The 20,643-nt window shown below is 37.1% G+C and overlaps 1 protein-coding gene and 1 long non-coding RNA gene across 4 annotated transcripts; both read left to right on the forward strand.

Annotated features, from left to right (window-relative positions):
- Positions 1-249: 249 nt before the first annotated feature.
- On the forward strand, positions 250-13,007 carry LOC127836103 (uncharacterized). Of its 3 annotated transcripts, none has more exons than XR_008028584.1 (4): positions 250-267; positions 9,115-9,188; positions 9,963-10,018; positions 11,222-13,007. It is a non-coding gene; the product is annotated as an uncharacterized LOC127836103 (long non-coding RNA). The 3 variants fall into 3 exon arrangements; XR_008028583.1 differs by lacking the exon at positions 250-267 and adding an exon at positions 1,806-2,003; XR_008028582.1 differs by lacking the exon at positions 250-267 and adding an exon at positions 2,055-2,198.
- A 5,285-nt stretch (positions 13,008-18,292) lies between these two features.
- Positions 18,293-20,335, forward strand: LOC127835952 (uncharacterized). The gene has a single exon (XM_052362372.1). The coding sequence runs from the start codon at positions 18,293-18,295 to the stop codon at positions 20,333-20,335; it is 2,043 nt and encodes a 680-aa protein (XP_052218332.1).
- Positions 20,336-20,643: the final 308 nt, after the last annotated feature.

The raw sequence follows: 20,643 nt of genomic DNA on the forward strand, positions 1-20,643 counted from the left end.
AGGTAAGCAGTATTGTTTGTGTTGAGTTTTATTGTTATTTAGTTTTTCCGTCTTGTACTTCAGGTTAAGCTTCATCTCATATATTTTTGTTTTCTTGGAAAAAAAATTGTCTTTATATTTATGTATTTATTTAAAGCGATTGCCTTACAAAATTTCTCATATATTGCTGTGTATTATTTTAAGCTACAACAGCAACAACGGAAATCCATTGTAAAGAAAAAAGAGGAAGAAGACATTGAGAAACATAAAGCCAAACAAAGAGCAGTGGTAAGATTGCTTATCAGGGCTGTATTTGGCAGATGTTTGAAAACATGCCTTTTTGAAAATTGTTCATGTCTTGATAATTTATTCTAATAATAAATCAATCAAACTGTAATGTCTTATGTGTTAGTATTCCTTCAAAACACTTGGCATCTTATTTTCAAATCAAATTGAATTTAATGTAGTGAGTTATTTTTTTCAACAAAAGGGAAGTAGTGTTGTGCAAAAACAATGCAGTCACAAATATGTTTTATGTAAGCTTATTCAGTATTTTGCTGCATACTGCCAATTTATACATCTTATGTACATATTATAGATTTATCACATGCTATACCCTGTTTCCCATGTAATACAACCATTTCATATTTTTTTATATTACACATGAGTACTACAACATTTTTAAGCGTTTTCATTGGCTCAGTTTTTGTTTATTGACCAATCGCATTTTGTTATTTTGCTGAAATGACATTGCAAAGTCAAATGACGTCACAAAATGTAAACAACATTCGGGATTTATCATTATGTTAGCGTATATATTTATTTAATTTGCTCATTTAAAAGCATGTGATAAAAAAGATCTGACACTCGTTGTTATATCATACCATATTTTATTAAACTCGTCCAGGAAATTCGTTAGTAAGCTCGCCAAAGGCTCGCTTACTAACAAAATTCCTGAACTCGTTTAATAAAATATGATATGATATGACAACTCATGCCAGATCCTATATATATTTAAACAGAAATACACATGCTTCAGGATTTGCTGCATTTATAACTTGGTTTTCCCTTTGGCTGTTTTTAGCTCCACTGGCCAGAGGCCAGCGGGGCTTATGCCATGGTCCTGTGTCTGTCGTGCGTGCGTCCGTGCGTTAACTTTTTCTTTAAACATCTTCTTCTCCTAAAGTGCTGGTCCAATTCTGATGAAATTTCTCAGGAATGTTCCTTGGGTAAACTTCTTTCAAATTTGTTCAAATTATGCCCCTGGGGTCAAATTTGACCCCTCCCCGGGGGTCACAAAATTGAAAATTTACTGATATAAGGCCTATTTTGTGAAAACTTTCAAAATCTTCTTGTCCATAACCATTGGGCCTAGGGTTATCAAATTGGGTATGTAGAGACATCTAATAGTCCTCTACCAAATTTTTTCAAATTATGCCCCTGGGGTCAAATTTGACCCTGCCCCGGGGGTCACAAAATTGAACAAATGCTTATATAAAGCCTTTTTTGTGCAAACTTTAAAAATCTTCTTGTCCATAACCGTAGGGCCTAGGACTACCAAATTCGGTATGTAGTGACATCTAATAGTTCTCTACTTAGTTTGTTCAAATTATGCCCCTGGGGTCAAATTGGACCCTTCCCCGGGGGTCACAAAAATGAACATAATTATGCTTAATATATCCACGGCCCGCGAAATCTCTCCGCATTTTACACTGGTAGAAACTGCCTAAGCATTTTTAAAACTAGCGATATAATTGGCTGTCGTTTCCCAATCTTCCAATTATAATCGGTTTCATAAAATGTGTTTGGTATTTCGTATCCAAATGGCGCCGTTGTGAAGCGAAAATTAAGATTATAGAAATGACAAATATATTATCGAATTAACGACTGACATCATATAGTTTTATATGAATAATGAAATGTGTTTGTCAACGAAAAAGACTACGTTTTAGATACAAGAAACACATATTTTGTTTAGAAATGTGCACGGAAACCAGTGTGTCTGTTTGCAAATTGGGAGTTCAGTCTACTCGCGAAGTAAAACAATTTAGAAGAGGATCTTTCGAACATGGAAATAGACAAACATGATTTGATTTATACGATAGTGGATCTGTGTATAATCAGATTCATATGCATATTCTGCTTTATTATGTTTGTCACGATGTTCAGTTACTTGAAATAGCATTGAACTAAAGAAGTGAAATGCAAGATATTGAAAGGTAAACAAATTATATATCCTACCGCAACCCAAATTCGACGACACCTAAATTCGACGATGTTCTATTTGTATTGATTAAATGGATGATTATTGTCTTGGAATCATTTCAAAGTAATACAGCCGAGTTTAAAATATTATTTTGTGCTATTAAACATTTCATTATTTCTTTCATTATTTGCTATATATTGCTTCATGTAACTGTTACATCGTCAAATTTGGGTCACACCGGGATATATTAATTTAACTCAGTTTTATACATCATTAACACAAGAAGAACACTCAAGTGTGTGTGTTTATATTAAGTCCATTAACCTTGTGTGTATATAACATTTTATAAAAAAAATTGTATTGTTTTGTTTGTTTTCACCAAATGGTTAGTATTATTCTTTTATGTTAACATTCTCAAAATTCTTGTATATTATAGGCCCTATTTATAATTTTTTTTTAATGACATCATTTTATGATTTATAAACAGATTGCAAAAAATATTTGTTCAAGATAAACTTAACAACAAATTGTTACATTGAAATTAAGTGATTTTAATATTCTGTAGCAAAGAAGTAAGGAGAAAATAAAAAATATTCTACCAATGCCGTGAACAATCCCCTTGTTTATAACATGACTGCCGGTAAGTCTTTTACTAGCAACCTATCAGAGAATAGGTCAGCAGGCTTTTTCCGCCCTATGCCATGGGTCCGAAATTCGGCCCCATTCCCAATGCAAATCTGGTTGTTTTTTTCCCAATTGAAAAAAAAAATCCCAATTCCAAAACAAAATTTTTTATGTTTTTTTTTTTTTTTAACCTTAAAATATATGAGTTAACCTGATCCGGTTTAGAAAATAGAAAGTATTGCATAATTAAATAATTTGTTGCCTTGAATTTGTTTTAAAAACTGTAAAAGATGTTAATGATTATTAAAGACTTTCCTTATTTTCCTTAAAATCCGGCGCTTCGCGCAGTTTTTTTTCACCTCAAAAAAGGTCAGGCCTTTTCCCCAAATTCAGATTAAAAAACCTGCACTTATTACACATGTTCATAATATTTTGTAAAATTTTAATAAAAAGTTATCAAAATAGTCGTTATTTACCAGTTAACGGCTTCTTTGAAATATAAGAAACACTTTTTACATGCGATAATTTTTCCCAATTGAGCCAATTTTGTCATTAATTTTTTTTCCCAAAATGGGGGTTTTCACGACACGAAATTCCCAAAATTCTAGTGTGGCGTTTTCCCAAAATGGAGCGGAAAAAGCCTGGCCGTCAGACACCTTATTTCAATATATGGCAATCCTAGTATTTTTCAAAAACAAACGTGACAGGTAACCAATGTCAGATGGAAAAAGTAAAGGAAAGTTAGGTCAAGCTAATTGTTTGTCATGATATCTCTCTAAACCTCACGCCATATGCAAGTAGTGTTGCCATGATCGCAACATCTTGATGTATTATAATTCAATTTTTTGTCTCATAAACATTTACTTTGTTTAACAAACAACCTGTACAAAGTTATCATTCCTACTGCCTTTCGGCACCTCATGAACCTGAAAAACTTGTAACTTTATGTTTCCTCAGGCAAATATCTTCTTTTTTACAATAAACAATTTTTTCACCACGTTAACAATCCTGCTACACTCGCTAATGCCTCAAGCATACATGCCATACATCCCGGATTGTCTGGGACAGTCCCGGAAATGAAGAACTTGTCCCGCTGTCCCGGACATCTGTCAAATGTCCTGGAATTTACAAAATCCATATATACATGTACCTTTTCTTAGGCTTAACTGCACCTCGAATCTGTGTATATCTGCAGCGTCTCCATGACAATGCCTACCCGAATAGGCAGACTACGCTATGTGTCAAATTTGATCAATTAACAGGGGTCCTGTTATCATATCGATTGTCTCACGTTCGCGGTCAAACCAAAAAGGCGGCATTGTTTAATATGGTTGTTAATTGACTTTAATCTACTACGTCATTATTTCCCGCCCCGCTGCGTATGGGCAAAGGATAGTTGTTCACACATCTGAAGTCCAACATCGCTGAGTAAAAAATTAAAAGCAGTTTATGTGCGCACGTTTAACCGACAAAGAAGTTGAGTAAAAAAAATGAGTATGTAATGTGAATTGATTTGAGTTGACGATCTAACGGTACTGTATTGTTGTATTTTTTATTGTATAAATGTTATAAATGAATAAAGGCGTATCAACAACTACGTGTTACACACCGGTCTAAATAACAATAACGCAGTGACGTCACCATCTATGTTTAGAACGCTTACACTGAAAACACGTGGCTTGTGTCTAGTAACGGAAGTAGTAATGTTTAATTTGACGTTAATAGATCAAGTGTATTTCGGATAGGCTTTCGAACTTTTGCAATTAACGATGCGAAACAAAAAAAACGTACCAAAAATGCATATGTCTATAAATATCCCTACATTTTAAACATGTCCCGGAAAATCGGTAAAAGTCCCGGACAATTTAACTCAATGTCCCGGAATTGGTCTGAAAAATTATGGCATGTATGCCTCAAGAATGAAGTAAAGTTCAGGTGATCTACATCATTAGGTATTTTGCATATGTCATGAACTATATAAGTAACAGAAACTTTGAAACCTGCAAACACTTTTTGGAATTTTGGAAAAAGATTCATGATTGAATGAAGGAACTTTCATTAATCTTGTAGAACATGTGTAGATTTGATCTTCAGCATCTAAAAATATGTGAAATAGAAAGAACGACAATATCTTTTGGAGAGATAAATGTACCTACGTTATAAGCAAAGGACCTGTGCGACAATTCCCGGACTTTTTAGTCTGTTTAGTTAACACCGTAGTCCATATATAAAAAATGCTCACCGTTCCAACTTTAAGCGCCCAGTGGGACGAGGGATAGAAAGAGAAAGTCACATGCTGGAGTACATTTCAACCCATGCGCATTGCACGCTTTTTTCGCATAAAAAACAGTGGAATGATACAGAGCCACCATGGCCCTCTTGTTCTCTAAATCTGTCCGGCTGAAAAACTGAATCCTTCAGTAAATGATGAAACAAAGACATTTGTATTAAAATTGCTTTAACAATTAACTATTAGTCGTGGAAATATGACCCCTTTTTTCTCAAGCTAAAAGATGTTTACAGTCACAGAAAAAATATTTGTAATATCCTTATCATACCTTGCTATGACCATGAAAGTTCGTACACATTTGAGCGACAAGATCTCTTTAGATGTCCATCAATTCATCTCATTTTAGCCTGCTCTTATGCTCGCATGCATATACTGAAATCACGCAAAGACACCATAACATTGGCCACGCCATGCAAAAATGGGGTTTATTCCATATGCAGCCAGCATAGCTTCAGACTTGCCTGCACAGTCTGATTTGGATCTAGGCTGTCCATTGTAAAGTCACGCTCTGTTTGGAAGTCGGATACGCAGGCTGGGCTGGAGCTATGCTGGCTGCATATGGCATAAGACCCATTTTTGCAATTTACTTGGTATATGGGTAAGGAGATTAAAGGGTTGAGAAGGGCTTTATTATGCCCCTCTTAGAGGAAGAAGGGGTATATTGTTTTGCTGGCTGTCTGTCCGTAGACCAGTCTGAATGTCGGTCGACCAGTTGGTATCCGATGAATAACTCGTCAACGAATTGACCGATTGGCTTGATACTTCACATGTGCATTGGCCTTGGGCAGTAGATGACCCCTATTGAAATTGGGTTCACCAGGTCAAGGTCACTGTAACACATTAAGATTACACTTGTTTCTGATCAATAACTCGTCATCTGATTCACAATGGCTCGATACTTCCCATGTTCATCTACCTTGGACAGTAGATGACCATAATTATGCCCCCGTTCGAAGAAGAGGGGGTATATTGCTTTGCTCATGTCGGTCAGTCGGTCGGTAGGTCGGTCGGTACATCCGTCCACCAGATGGTTGTCAGACGATAACTCAAGAACGCTTGGGCCTAGGATCATGAAACTTCATAGGTACATTGATCATGACTCGCAGATGACCCCTATTGATTTTGAGGTCACTAGGTCAAAGGTCAAGGTCACGGTGACCCGAAATAGTAAAATGGTTTCCGGATGATAACTCAAGAACGCATACGCCTAGGATCATGAAACTTCATGGGTAGATTGATCATGACGCGCAGATGACCCCTATCGAATTTGAGGTCACTAGGTCAAAGGTCAAGGTCACGGTGATTCGAAATAGTAAAATGGTTTCCGGATAATAACTCAAGAACGCATACGCCTAGGATCATGAAACTTCATGTGTAGATTGATCATGACTGGCAGATGATCCCTATTGATTTTCAGGTCACTAGGTCAAAGGTCAAGGTCACGGTGATCGAAATAGTAAAATGGTTTCTGGATGATAACTCAAGAACGCATACGCCTAGAATCATGAAACTTTATGGGTAGATTGATCATGACTCGCAGATGACCCCTATTGATTTTCAGGTCCCTAGGTCAAAGGTCAAGGTCACGGTGACCCTAATATAGTAAAATGGTTTCCGGATGATAACTCAAGAACGCATACGCCTAGGATCATGAAACTTCATAGGGAGATTGATCATGACTCGCAGATGACCCCTATTGATTTTCAGGTCACTAGGTTAAAGGTCAAGGTCACGGTGACCTATAATAGTAAAATGGTTTCCAGATGATAACTCAAGATCGCAAACGCCTAGGATCATGAAATTTCATGGGTAGATTGATCATGACTGGCAGATGACCCCTCCCAATTATTTTATTTTAAATCTAATAAAACACCGCACCCCACATTATTACCCCCTCTCACCCCCCACTCCACCTACTCCCCCCCCACCCTCCCCCCCATTTTTCAAAACATTGTATAAATAACCACAACCCACATTATTATCCCCTGTCATCCTCCGTCCCCCCACCCCCCCCCTCCATTTTTTTTAAACATCTTGTAAATTACCACACCCCACATTATACCCCCCTTTTTACTCCTCCCTACCCCCACCCCCCCCAATTTTTTTTAATAATATCTTATGAATTACCCCACCCCACATTGTTACCCCCTCTCACCCTTCTACCCGCCCTACCCCCCCCCCCTTCCCACCCCATCACATTTTTTTAAACATCTTATTAATTACCTCACCTCGAATTATACCCCCTCTCACCCTCTACCCTCCCACGCCCCCAACCCACCCCCCCCCCATTTTTTTTTTTTATGCCCCCCTTCGAAGAAGAGGGAGTAATATTGCTTTGCTCATGTCGGTCCGTCCACCAGGTGGTTGTCAGACGATAACTCAAGAACGCTTGGGCCTAGGATCATGAAACTTCATAGGTACATTGATCATGACTTGCAGATGACCCCTATTGATTTTTAGCTCACTAGGTCAAAGGTCAAGGTCACGGTGACCAGAAATAGTAAAATGGTTTTTGAATGATAACTCAAGAACGCATACGCCTAGGATCATGAAACTTCATGGGTAGATTGATCATGACTTGCAGATGACCCCTATTGATTTTGAGGTCACTAGGTCAAAGGTCAAGGTCACGTTGACCCGAAATAGTAAAATGATTTTCGGATGATAACTCAAGAAAGCTTTTGCCTAGGATCATGACACTTCATAGGTACATTGATTGTTTCCCGCAGATGACCCCTATTGATTTTCAGGTCACTAGGTCAAAGGTCAAGGTCACAGTGACAAAAATCGTATTCACACAATGGCTGCCACTACAACGGACAGCCCATATGGGGGGCATGCATGTTTTACAAACAGCCCTTGTTGTTACAGCATTTGCCTCCCTTGTAATATATTTAAATTTTACTAAATGTAAGGCTAACTGCATTTTTGTAATGCATTGTATCAATAACCACCACCACCACCACCACAACCTTCACCACCACCACCGCCACCACCACCACCACCACCACCACCACCACCACCACCACCACCACCACCTTTGTTCACAGTGACAAAAAACGTATTCACACAATGGCTGCTACTACAACTTATAGCCCATATAGGGGGGCATGCATGTTTTACAAACAGCCCTTGTTGAAATTGGGGTTACTAAGTCAAAGATCACTGTTACACACTTAGTGTTAAATTGTTTCCCATCAATAACTCATCAACTGATTCACCAATTGGCTTGATACTTCCTATGTGCATTGGCCTTGGACAGGAGATGATCCCTATTGAAATTATGGTCACTAGATCAAAGGTCAAGGTTACTGTAACACACTAAGTTTACAATCATTTCCCATCAATAACTTGTCAACTGATTCACCGATTGGCTTGATACTTGGCATGTGCATTGGCCTTGGACAGTAGATGACCCCTATTGGGGTCGCTAAGTCAAAGGTCAATGTCACTGGTACACACCAAGTGTGAAATCGTTTCCGATCAATAACTCGTCAACTGATTCACCAATTGGCTTGATGCTGTTCATGTGAATTGGCCTTGGACAGTAGAGGACCCCTATTGGAATTGGGGTCACTAGGTCAAAGGTCATGGTCACTGGCACAGTAAGTGTGAACATTGTATCTGATCAATAACTCATTAATGAATATACTGATTCACAGTGATTGGCTTGATACTTCCCATGCATATTAGCCTTTGACAGTAGATGACCCCTATTTAAATTGGGGTCACTAGTTCAAAACCCTGTTTGGAGGGGCATATGTCTCAGACCGCGGAAAACTTGTTTTTCTAGATATCAAAGGTCAGGTCACTGATTCCAGTACTTAAACTAGACTACCACTAATAACTGCAATTACTTATTCAAAACATTAGCTATATCAATTAGAAATTGTTTTCAAACATGTTATAATGTTTTACCTAACCTATCATGACTGTAATTTAAATTCCTCTATGACAAATTAATACGAGCCACACTGTTAAATAGATTTTTTTTAATAAACATGACCTTTTCCAGGCCGAGACAAATGAGAGGCGTAAACAAGAGGAAGCAGCATCTCAACAACAACGATGGGATGAACAGAAAAGAAGGTATGTCTTGTCATGGAAGCTGTGCATCCAGTTGATTTCTATTTTGGAATTTTCCTTTGAAATGATTATAAATTCCAAATACGTTTCCCAATAATAAAGTGGCAGTTTTGATATTATCCGCTAGTCTGCTTATTTGCAGCAAGTGATTTATTGACTACCGTATACAAAATTTAAGCAACCTAATCTTAAATACAAAATAAGATTAGAACTGTTTACATCGCCTTGAAACGGTCACAGCTCAACCCAGATTGGCTTAAAATGTTTATTAAATTTCATTATATGGCTATTGTATATTGTGTTTTATCTGTACATGTGTGGCTTGTCTACCACCTGTTATTTGTCACTTTTTCAGAAGTTTGGTTGCTTGCTTGCAGAGTTTTCTCCTTCCTTAGCAAAATATTGTTTAAAAGCGACCTAGGTTTTTTGCTTTGACAGATATAAAGATATGACAACAGAATTATGTAATTCACATAGTGTTTTTTTGTTTAATATTTTTGTTACATTCTAAATTTTTTACACAGTCTGAGATTCGAGGTCGTTATTATATTTATAGTAATAAATGCAACGCAATGTACTATGCATTGACATCTCAAAGGCACCGTCCCAAATTGTATTCATTAGTGTTTGCGCTTGTCGTGTTCTTTTGTTGAATTCTCGGGCAGTGGGTCACATTTCATCAATAATGTAGTGAATTTTAGAATAATCTCTTGCTGATGCAACTGGTCTTTTACTTTGTTTATATTTATATCTAGCCATGTTTTCTTTCTGTTGAAGGACTAATGATGCATTCTTGCGTCGACTGGAGAATAAAGGAAACAAGCCAGGTGCAGGTAGGTATACCATGACGAAAATGTCAGCACATTTTTAATCATAGCCCCAAGAGTTTGATAATGTATTAAATGTTTGCGATTATAATAACTAGAAACAGTGGCTATATTTTCAATTATATTTGGTTATGTTTTGTCAAATATTTTATAATACATTTTTGGAACACAAGCTACAAATATTATCAAGAAAGGTAATACTTTTTATTAAAAAAAAGTGTATACAAATGACGTTAATGAATTGGGAAGTTATTATATTACATAACATAATTATGCCCCCCTTCAAAGAAGAGGGGATATATCGTTTTGCACATGTTGGTCGGTCGGTCCGTCGGTTGGTCGGTCCGTCCACATGATGGTTTCCGGATGATAACTCAAGAACGCTTAGGCCTAGGATCATGAAACTTCACACGTACATTGACCATTACTGGCAGATGACCCCTATTGATTTTCAGGTCACTAGGTCAAAGGTCAAGGTCACAGTGACTCGAACTAGTAAAATGGTTTCCGGATGATTACTCAAGAATGCTTACGCCTAGGATCATGAAATTTCATAGGAACATTGATCATGACTGGCAGATGACCCCTATTGATTTTCTGGTCACTAGGTCAAAGGTCAAGGTCACAGTGACAAAATACGTATTCACACAATGGCTGCCACTACAACTGACAGCCCATATTTCATTCATTGTATGTGTGTGTTCAAAAACCTTAACCTTGGTTAAAGTATCAAAAACTTTAACCTTGGTTAAAGTTTGATACCTTTTGCAATATTGAAAATAGCAACTTTATATTTGGCATGCATGTGTTTTTCACCGAGCTGCACATTTTGAGTGGTGACAAGTCAAGGTCAAGGTCATCTTTCAAGGTCAAAGGTCACATATCATTGTATTTTTCTTTCCTAAAACTTTAACCCATTTATGCCTAGTGGACTCTCTCATCCAGCATAATGGGATCAATTTATCATGACTTGCAGATGACCCCTATTGATTTTCAGGTCAATAGGTCAAAGGTCAAGTTCACAGAGACAAAAAAACGTATTCACACTATGGCTTCCACTACAACTGACAGCCCATATGGGGGGCATGCATGTTTTACAAACAGCCCTTGTTTGTCTAAGTTCAATAACATTTGTGCATAGCGTTAGTATTTGTAAAGCTTAAAACTTGTAGTCATCTTTAGTTCCATTAAAGTATTTATTATTATTAGTGAACAGTCAAAGGCTGCAACAAACCGTTCAGACATGGGAGACACAGGAGACTGAGGAAAGAGAGGAGAATGATGATGAATTTGTTCAAAGAATGGGGGCAGTCAGAATGGCCGATGCTGAGGAAAACAGTGCAGAATACGCCGGTCTGTAAGTGGAGCAGAGGAGAAGACTAACCACCCTTCATGTCATGTTCCCCCAGTATCCTGTGGATTTCATTCGTGGTATTTTAGAGCAGACGAACTTTTCTCTTGATGCAGCTGCAACTGTGCTCGGTGAATGACTGTGATTGACAGTAATTGACTGTGATTAACTGTGATCTGAAACAAAAGCATCATGACTACTCTTTATATTTATGAATGTGTTCCTAAGTGGGCATTGTATGAAAACATGTTTGAATCAAACAAATCGCATATAAATGTGTAAGAAAAATATGTAGAAAACGTGTGTCCTGTGCGAAAAAAATAGAATCATTTACTTCTTCTGTAACTTGTATTTATGTTTATATTTATTATATTTTTGTTATGTGTTATGTTTTATATGCTTATTATAAAAACCTTGTATATTTTGGGAACCCCTGCGGTTGACCGCTTATTGCTGGATAGGCTGTATCTTGTAACTTAAACATAGAAATAGCTTTTGATTGCACTATGGGCCTGTCTTGCCAAGGTAAAAGTCACTGATTCTCAAAATAGAAAAAAGGTTTCACTAATTAATTTTACTTTGGCACAAGGTATTATAAGGAAATTGTGTTTGTACATGTAAGTATCTTATTGAAGACCACACGTGAAATTGTGATTTGGGCCAGTCGAGGTAAGGTCAAGGTCACTGTTTCTAAAAAACTGTTTCCGCTCAATGACATGAGTTTGAATGGAAGTGTTGCACGGAATTAGTTTTAGTAGAATACTTGCATAAATGCCTAGTTTGGTATTTCATATGGGCCAGTCGGATAAAAATTAAGGTCACTGTTGATAATCTCACAACAAACAGTATCTGCTAAATAACTTGTGGTTGAAGGTACATGTATACATATATACCTAGCATTGGAATTATTTTGGAGAAGAACGAGACAAGGTCACTGTTGCTATAAAGAGAACAACAATTTTCACTTAATAATTTTATAATTTTAGTTTAAATGCATACTTGTCTTGAAAGTATGTACCTTGGTTGCTTACAACAGGCAGACCTAGCTTGGAAATGCTTTTTTTGGTGGGGGGGGGGCGGTCGGATCAAGGTCATGGTCACTTTGATTTTTTTCTTAAAACGCAAAAAATAATTGTGCTCAAAAGCTTAAAGTTGGATGTAGGGACTGCGGACATTGTGTATGTAGGTAGCTTAAGTGCCTGCAGATCCTACTTAAGTGTTGCACAATTACTTGAATTAAATTAGATATGTACGATACAAAGTTGAAGACCTGGTTCAACAACAAAGTTATACATACTTCACAGATAAATGTTTCACAGATCAACAAAGACGCATTTGTTTTGTTACAAGTTGACAATCTTGCCGATTGAATATATTTTACGGTGTGTCGAATTTCATTACTAAATAAATTATTATACTTCACACTTATACATGTATTTGAATCAAACTATTTGTTCGAGTGCATTGTGCTAACTTTTGTATGCAAATAAACATACATGTTAGAGACTGCTTGATGTTTGCTCTTATACAGGCGATTGATTTTGTTATATATACTTAACGCTGTTCGATTAGAACTCCATGACTTGTGTAGCTCATTCTCAGAATTATATTACCACAATAAAAAGTTATCGTGTCTTTATATTCTATTATCGTTGTAGTTGTATAATGTTAATACATATAACCATTGAAATGAGTTTTATGGGCGTAAGTGACTCAAATTAACCGAATACGGACAATAAATGTTGCAATAATTGAAAACAAAACTTTGAATCCTGCAATTACCCAATAAATAAGTAAGCTAGTTTGATGAAACTTAATTTGTGTGTAGAGGCCTGTATGGGGAATATGCAGGCTATGTCAATCTTTTCCAATATTGTCTGCCTGTCCGTCTGTCTGTTCTTATTAACAAATCTTGATCCTGTGGTAACTAAACAAGTAATAAAGTCATTTTCATGAGTATAAAGCTGTATGTAGTAGTTTTATCCTTCTGTCCATCTGTCCAAAAAAATCTGGATCCTGCGATAACTCAAGAAGTACATCAGCTACTGCTAGTTTGATGAAACTTAGTATGTGGGTAGATGGTCATATGCATTATATGCACGGTATGTTAGTATTAGTGTAGTGTTGTGTTAAGTAATGTGTTTGCTATGGTTACATAAATAAGTGAACATTAAATTCTGCATCCGGACATAAATAACAAGTACTGAAGCTAGGTTTGTAAAACTTATGAAGATCATGAGTCTCGTTCTGAGAAAACTGGACATAATGCATGTGCGTAAAGTGTCGTCCCAGATTAGCCTGTACAGTCCGCACAGGCTAACCAGGGACATCAGTTTCCGCGTGTATGACATTTTTTGTTTACATGAAGTCTCTTCTTAGCAAAAATCCAATTTAGGCGAAAAGTGTCGTCCCTGATTAGCCTGTGCGGACTACACAGGCTAATTTGGAACTTTACGCACATGCATTTTGCCCAGTTTTCGCAGAACGCGACTCATCATGATGATACTCCGACAACATTTACCCGGTAGGAGACTGCTGTTCTTTCAAGCCAGAGCTGTTGTTGCACTTAGCAAATATTTAGAAGTACCAATATAAACAAAGTCAAACTTCAGTCTCAGCAGGGTCCGTGTATATACCGTCGTTTCCTTCTTCGTTTTGATTTTGACACAACGAAACATGAAAATTAACGCCTATTAGTTCATATTCCGATTTTATAATAACCGAAACAAAAACAAAGCACGAAAACAAAATTAACTTCTTTATATCGTTTTTCAATGTTCTATTTATAAAAAAAAAACGAAACGTTTTTCCTTCTTAAAATTTCATTTCAGTCTTCATTTAACGAAAATCAATGATTAAAACTTGGTCCCGTTTACCCTTCTTGGTTTGGTATTACGGTTTACTAAAAAAAGAATGGCGCAGTTCAACGATCTATAAACAAACATTTTTATATATAGATCTTTGCTCTGTGTCTTGGGGAGGTTTCTCATTCGTGGCTTTTGCGCGTACTTTATTATCTTACATAAGAATAAATCACTTATTTCGATCAGCATGACTTTTTACGTGCATGTTTGAGGGGGGGGGGGGGGGGGGGGGGGGGAAACAAGCCGTAAGGGAAGAAGACCGGGGAAGAAGACGTGGATATTTTCAGTTGTTTTTCCAAATAATGTATTCTTTTAAAGTGAAATGATCACAATCTGATATCTAAATGTTTCCCAACGTACCGGTATTTCATGTCGATCCAACCAAATTGATAGGGCTATAATGAGCCTCTAATGACACGTCTTGTTCTTTGCCCCTATACTATGCAAATTCAGTACTAATGTAACAAAACAAACTCGTTTTAGTCCGATAATCAGGGGGAGGTTCTTACATTTAAAGAGCTGTAATACCCCTTCCCCTGTGTCCTGTTTTCCAATTATTATTACCCCTTAGACCCAAATGATGGTTTAAGAAGCACAATAATCGGCGGCGGCTGCTAAAATGTCCCCTATGTTTTACTTTTAGCATCACCTTACATAATATAATGTTAAAGTTGTATTAGTACTGCCAATATTGAAAGAAAAGACATGACAAAGGGAGAATAAATAAAAAAATGTTTGAATCTTATGAAATGGTTAAACCGAAGTTGTCTAATATATAATATCCAAAATTCGTTTGATTAAGTACAAATACATGTTACATTTCACAACTGAACGGTGATATATCTACTGATTTTAGCATTGAAAGTGTTATAACCAAACACCTTTTATGAAACCGTTTTGCGCATGAAATTTTTTAAATAATATTATTAATATTATTCATAAATGTGCCTATTTAATAACTAATTAAACAACATATTTAATGTTCCGGAAAGAGCGCTCAAGATTAAGTCAATGGTAACAAAATATTTTCCTTCCAATGATATTATAACGCCGCTAAAAAAATTTGACTTTAAACGTTACATTTCATAAAGAAGGCGAATAGTATGCGTCACGCCTATAGAAACTACTCGAACGCGTTGAAACGTTCCGTTTTAGACCTTGGTTGACTCCTAAAATGAAACTCGAACACCTTTATAGAAAAGCGTGCATATCTGAGACTATACGTGTATGATTTGCCGAGTCAATGATATACATGTTTATGAGTTTCAGAGCTTATTTTATTGATTAGTTCTTCAATGTGGTGGTGGCCGTGAGCAGGGAAGAGGAACGCGCCTTCAATCAAGCGTTGGCTTGCGTGATATATTAAAGTACATGCAATAGTCGAAAAATGTATTATTGTATTCCTTTTATATACATCCAGTTCATTAAAACAGTCATTTGAAAAGAGGAAAAAAAAAACGTACCAAAAAAAAGTAAAAAAACGTTATTCATGAAATTTATTATTCGTAACAATGTCATAGCTCTACTGATATTGTGTTTTGACTAACGGATTTTAATTAGCGTTGATTTTTTTCATTATTATTATCATGTAATTGTATTGCAAAGAGTTTCACATACTTGTATAATTGTTATAAGCACATTTTCTTTATCATATAAAGGAAGCACCACAGATAATCATTCTGAAACACTTTTAAAAGAACACAGTTCGTGAACCCGTAAGGCATTAAAACATATGCTCTGAACTTTATAACACTATTTAGTGTGATATTCAGGACCAGTGTCGCACCCTATATTTGCAACTTGTTATTGCAACAAATCACTGGTTAGATGCAAGACCTGCGTGCTACGATAGTCCACCAGGACGGCACACGACGTGCAGTTACAGGGCTTCACGAGGCATCTATGCCCTCAGCGGAATTGTTTCCCATACTAATTGAATTTATATGTTTAGCAAAAAATGTGGGGGTTTTGTCATTGCTTAAAGAGATATAAATACAATGTAGTAAATAATTCAATTGTTTTAATTACTTTAAGAAAAAAAGCAATCCTTAAAAACGATGTATATTGTACCATTATTAGCGAAATGCATGTTATACGTGAACTCAAATGCAATGATTTTAAACAAAAGCAGACTAGTACATTTGTATCATAGTTTAATGTTACTAGATCTATTTATTTTTTCCATTATAGTAGCCAACAATAGCTGTCCTAAGACTCGGCTATTCTATTTCTATAATTGTCGACATTTATGTATTTTAAAATAATAAGATCTAAGGGAGAAAACTGCGCAAAAAGATTAATCACGACTTATCTCCCCAAAACAGCGTAGCGCCCCTCGTTTTTCCGTATACCGTTTTATCAATTCAAGAACGGTAAATGGAAACAGGCACTGTGTTTCACTTTTCATATATTGATTTTTGTATAATTAAAATTGAAACGAAATATAAATAGGGAAATAAGATTTGTGTTTGAGTTTGTTATTAGTACACCGAAAAACGATACAAAGAACTCAACTTTGTTTTTTGTTCCGGTTATAAGAAAATCGGAATACCCCGGTATGGTCTTATATAGGCGTATTCTTGTTTTTCGTTGTGTCGAATACAAAATGAAAATGGAAAAGACGGTATATACACGGACCCAGCAGCCGGAGAGAACTTTGTTGATCTATGCGTATGGCAATGAACCGTTTACCAAAGAATGAGACGCCTATAATACCAAAAGACGTTACTTAGCCTCTCAAGACTGGAGCTATTGGAACAATTGAAATATAAATACAAACCCCTGAATTCTCAGCAAAAATCGTTTTGTTGTAATAAAAAAAATGTACAGTTTTCTGCACTTACAGATGGCTATATATAACGCATTATCCAAAACGGATAGGTCTGTTGAATACGAGAAAACCTTATCAAATATACATTAAATATACAAAATACATTAAATATCCCTTAAATATATATATATATATATATATATATATATATATATATAGATATATATATATATATATATATATATATATATATATATATATATATATATATATATATTTATATATTTATATATTTATATTTATATATTTATATATTTATATATATATTTATATATATATATTTATATTTATATATTTATTATAGACGAGTTTAACAAATTCACGATTTTTTAGATACGCACCGCCTGCAGAAAAATTATGCAGACGACGAATGCTAGGAGCTTCTGCTCTACTACGCTAGGAATGATAACCACCGCATCTGCCTGTTTAACGTTCACCACTAGTACACTGCATTGTGTGTATGCAATCAATAATGTTTAACAGCTTTTAAGACGACATTGGCCAGTCTAGTGTTTATCATTGAAATCTGTAAATATTGGCTGCTTTCAGGGAAAACGGGGCGTAATGCATATCAAATAAGATTAGCCTGTGCACCCTGATTAGCCTGAGCAATGAGCACACGCTAATCAAGGACGACATATCTGATTTTGTGGTGTTTTTCGTTTAAAGAGAGTCTCTGGTACTGGGATAACAATTAATGCATATGCATTAAGCCATGTTTTCCAAAAATGAAGCTTAAATTATCTTTTTTATTAATGGTTTGAAAACAACAAACACGTCGCGACCTGTGCTTTAAGACACACTCTTTATAAATTTGAATGGGTTGTGTTCATTTCAAACTTGCGATATAAAAAGCTATAACATAATTTTGAAAACTGAGTTGCGTCTAGGATTATACAACAGCGAACAAATTCAGTACCTTCAGCGCTTTAATTTTCCAATGCGATTGTTTATCTCTATTGGGTATTTCTATTTTGTTAAATACATCGACCCATCTCGAGGATTATTAACTACGTATTACATACATTATTAAGTACTGTTGGGAATTTGTACATGTTACGACGCTTTCGCGCCATTGCGCGGAACGTCACGTTACGTTAACGTCATAACTGTGAGTTCGTTGTTTATAGACATTGAGATTTGAAATAGATTGAGAACTAGACACAACGTTTTTCTTCCTTTTATACGATCACAAGACATTTTGGTGCCGTGACAAACTAGTCAAGAGTCGAAATATGCAGCTGAACAAGCTCATTGCGATGCGCGACGGTCATCGTCGCCTTATATCCAGAGAATTAGAGAGATTCGACTCAACCGAGTTAACGACATCAGAGTACGAGAGATTACTTCACATGATTGTGGAAGAAGCAGGAAAAGTGAGAACGCTGAACGATAAGATCGTCAACCATAACGATATCGAAGATTTATCATCGGAACTGGTCGAGGGAAAATCATATTCATTCGATCTAGAGTTAAAGATACAAAGACTTAAAGATAATCTGAATAAACGTATCGGAAACAAAAAAGAAATTACATCGAACGTTTCGCAAGACGAAAACAACAGTGGGCAACCGGAACCCGATAAAGAAATTGTTTGCGCATTAGACGAAATACAGCCGGGTCTTCCGGAATTGAATCGGCACACACTTGAGGTATCTACCACGAAGAAGATGACCAACCAGAGTGTTTCATTTCAAAAGCTGCCAAAACTATCTCTGCCGTCGTTCCACGGGGATATTGTAGAGTGGCAGACGTTCTGGGACAGTTTCGAATGTTCTGTACACCAAAACCAGGCACTATCAGACGTGCAGAATTTTGCATATCTTCGTGCATTAGTTCATGGCGCAGCGAGTTCGTGCATAGCGGGATTCCAGTTAACAAACGTGAACTATATGAAAGCTATCGAGCTACTAAAACAACGATTCGGACAGCCAGAAAAGATAGTAGAGGCGCTGATGCAATCGCTGATCCAATTAGATCCACCAAAGAACACTCCTGATAGTCTTCAAGCATTTTATGATAGACTAGAGACCAGCATAAGAGGATTAGAATCACTAGAAGAGTGTCAAGAGACGTATGGGAATCTGTTGGTGCCTATCATAAGAGACAAGTTACCGACCGCAGTACGTCAAAGTATGGCACGTGATCATGGGACCAATCGCTGGATGCTCCCCGATCTAAGATGTGCCATCGAGAAAGAGATTGCCATCATGCGAGAAGGCGACACACGGGAACTTCTGGTTTACGTCGCACATATGCCGACTGCGTCATTCCATACCGGAAGTAGATGTCTGAGGAAAAAACTCATGCCGTCAAGATCAAACGAAGACATTAAACATCTGAAGGTGACCTGTCATTTCTGCGATGGAGAACATTTTGCAACAAATTGTAACAAGAGAACCAACGACAGGGTTCAAATTGTTAAACAGAAGAAAATGTGTTTCAACTGTCTGTCAAACTCACACCAAGTAGCATTGTGTAAATCCCACAACAGATGTCGCAACTGTCAGCGAAAACATCATACCGCCATCTGTGAGCAGAGGAATACGAGATCTTCCCTGAATCCTGATGCCTCTCCATTCCAAGGCAGCGCTACGGCACATACAATTCTTCATTCTTCCACACAGGCAAGATCTAATGTTCTCCTGAAGACCGCCGTTGGCAAAGTAAGTTCCGACAACTGTATGATTGAAGCAAATATCTTGTTCGATAAAGGTGCTCAGAGATCTTTTATCACAGAGAAACTTGCGAATGAATTGAATGTTAAAGAGACTGGTACAGAGACAATCTACTTAGCAGCATTTGGTCATTCATCTCAAAATGTGCAGATAATGAAAACCGCCACAGTGCACGTTATCACTGACTGGAAGGAACGGATTCCGATTGACGTCCTAATTACGTCCACCATAGCCGCCCCGCTTCAGAACCTGCAGAAAAACATCACGTCCCTATCATACCTACGAGTACGAGGTTTAAAATTAGCACACCCAGTTACTGGCCATGAGACGTTTGATATTGCAATGCTGATTGGTGCAGATGCTTACTGGAAGATAGTTCAGAATCACGTTGTTAGAGGCAACGGACCTACGGCAGTACAGTCGAAACTTGGGTATCTTCTTTCTGGCCCACTGCCAAATACAAGCGAGGGGACAATGCATCATATGCTGAACATTATGACGTCACTTTTGAACACCGATGACATCGAGCGATTTTGGAAATTAGAGTCCATAGGCATAACGCCGGAAGCGGAGGTGACTTGCGGTCCGAAAGAACTTTAAACATATATGGATACCTGCATATATTACAAGGATAAACAATACAGCGTGAAACTGCCAGGGACGACAAAACAGGAAGCAGCCCGACTACACCGTGCACAGCATTTCGGTCGTGAACAACGCCCCCTACCTTGCACAACAACTGCTGCTCCACCGGAGAAAGATGTGACGTTCACTTTAAGTGGCAACAGTCAGAAAGAGAGCACGATGATCTCCACGTTGGTTATACCGGACCGCACGATTCCCTGCAGCCAGAGGATGCCATTCAAAAGCGACAACGAGCCGGTTTTCAACAGTGCGCCGGAAGTGGA

This window comes from Dreissena polymorpha, chromosome 6 (assembly GCF_020536995.1).
Source record: "Dreissena polymorpha isolate Duluth1 chromosome 6, UMN_Dpol_1.0, whole genome shotgun sequence".
NCBI lineage: Eukaryota > Metazoa > Mollusca > Bivalvia > Myida > Dreissenidae > Dreissena > Dreissena polymorpha.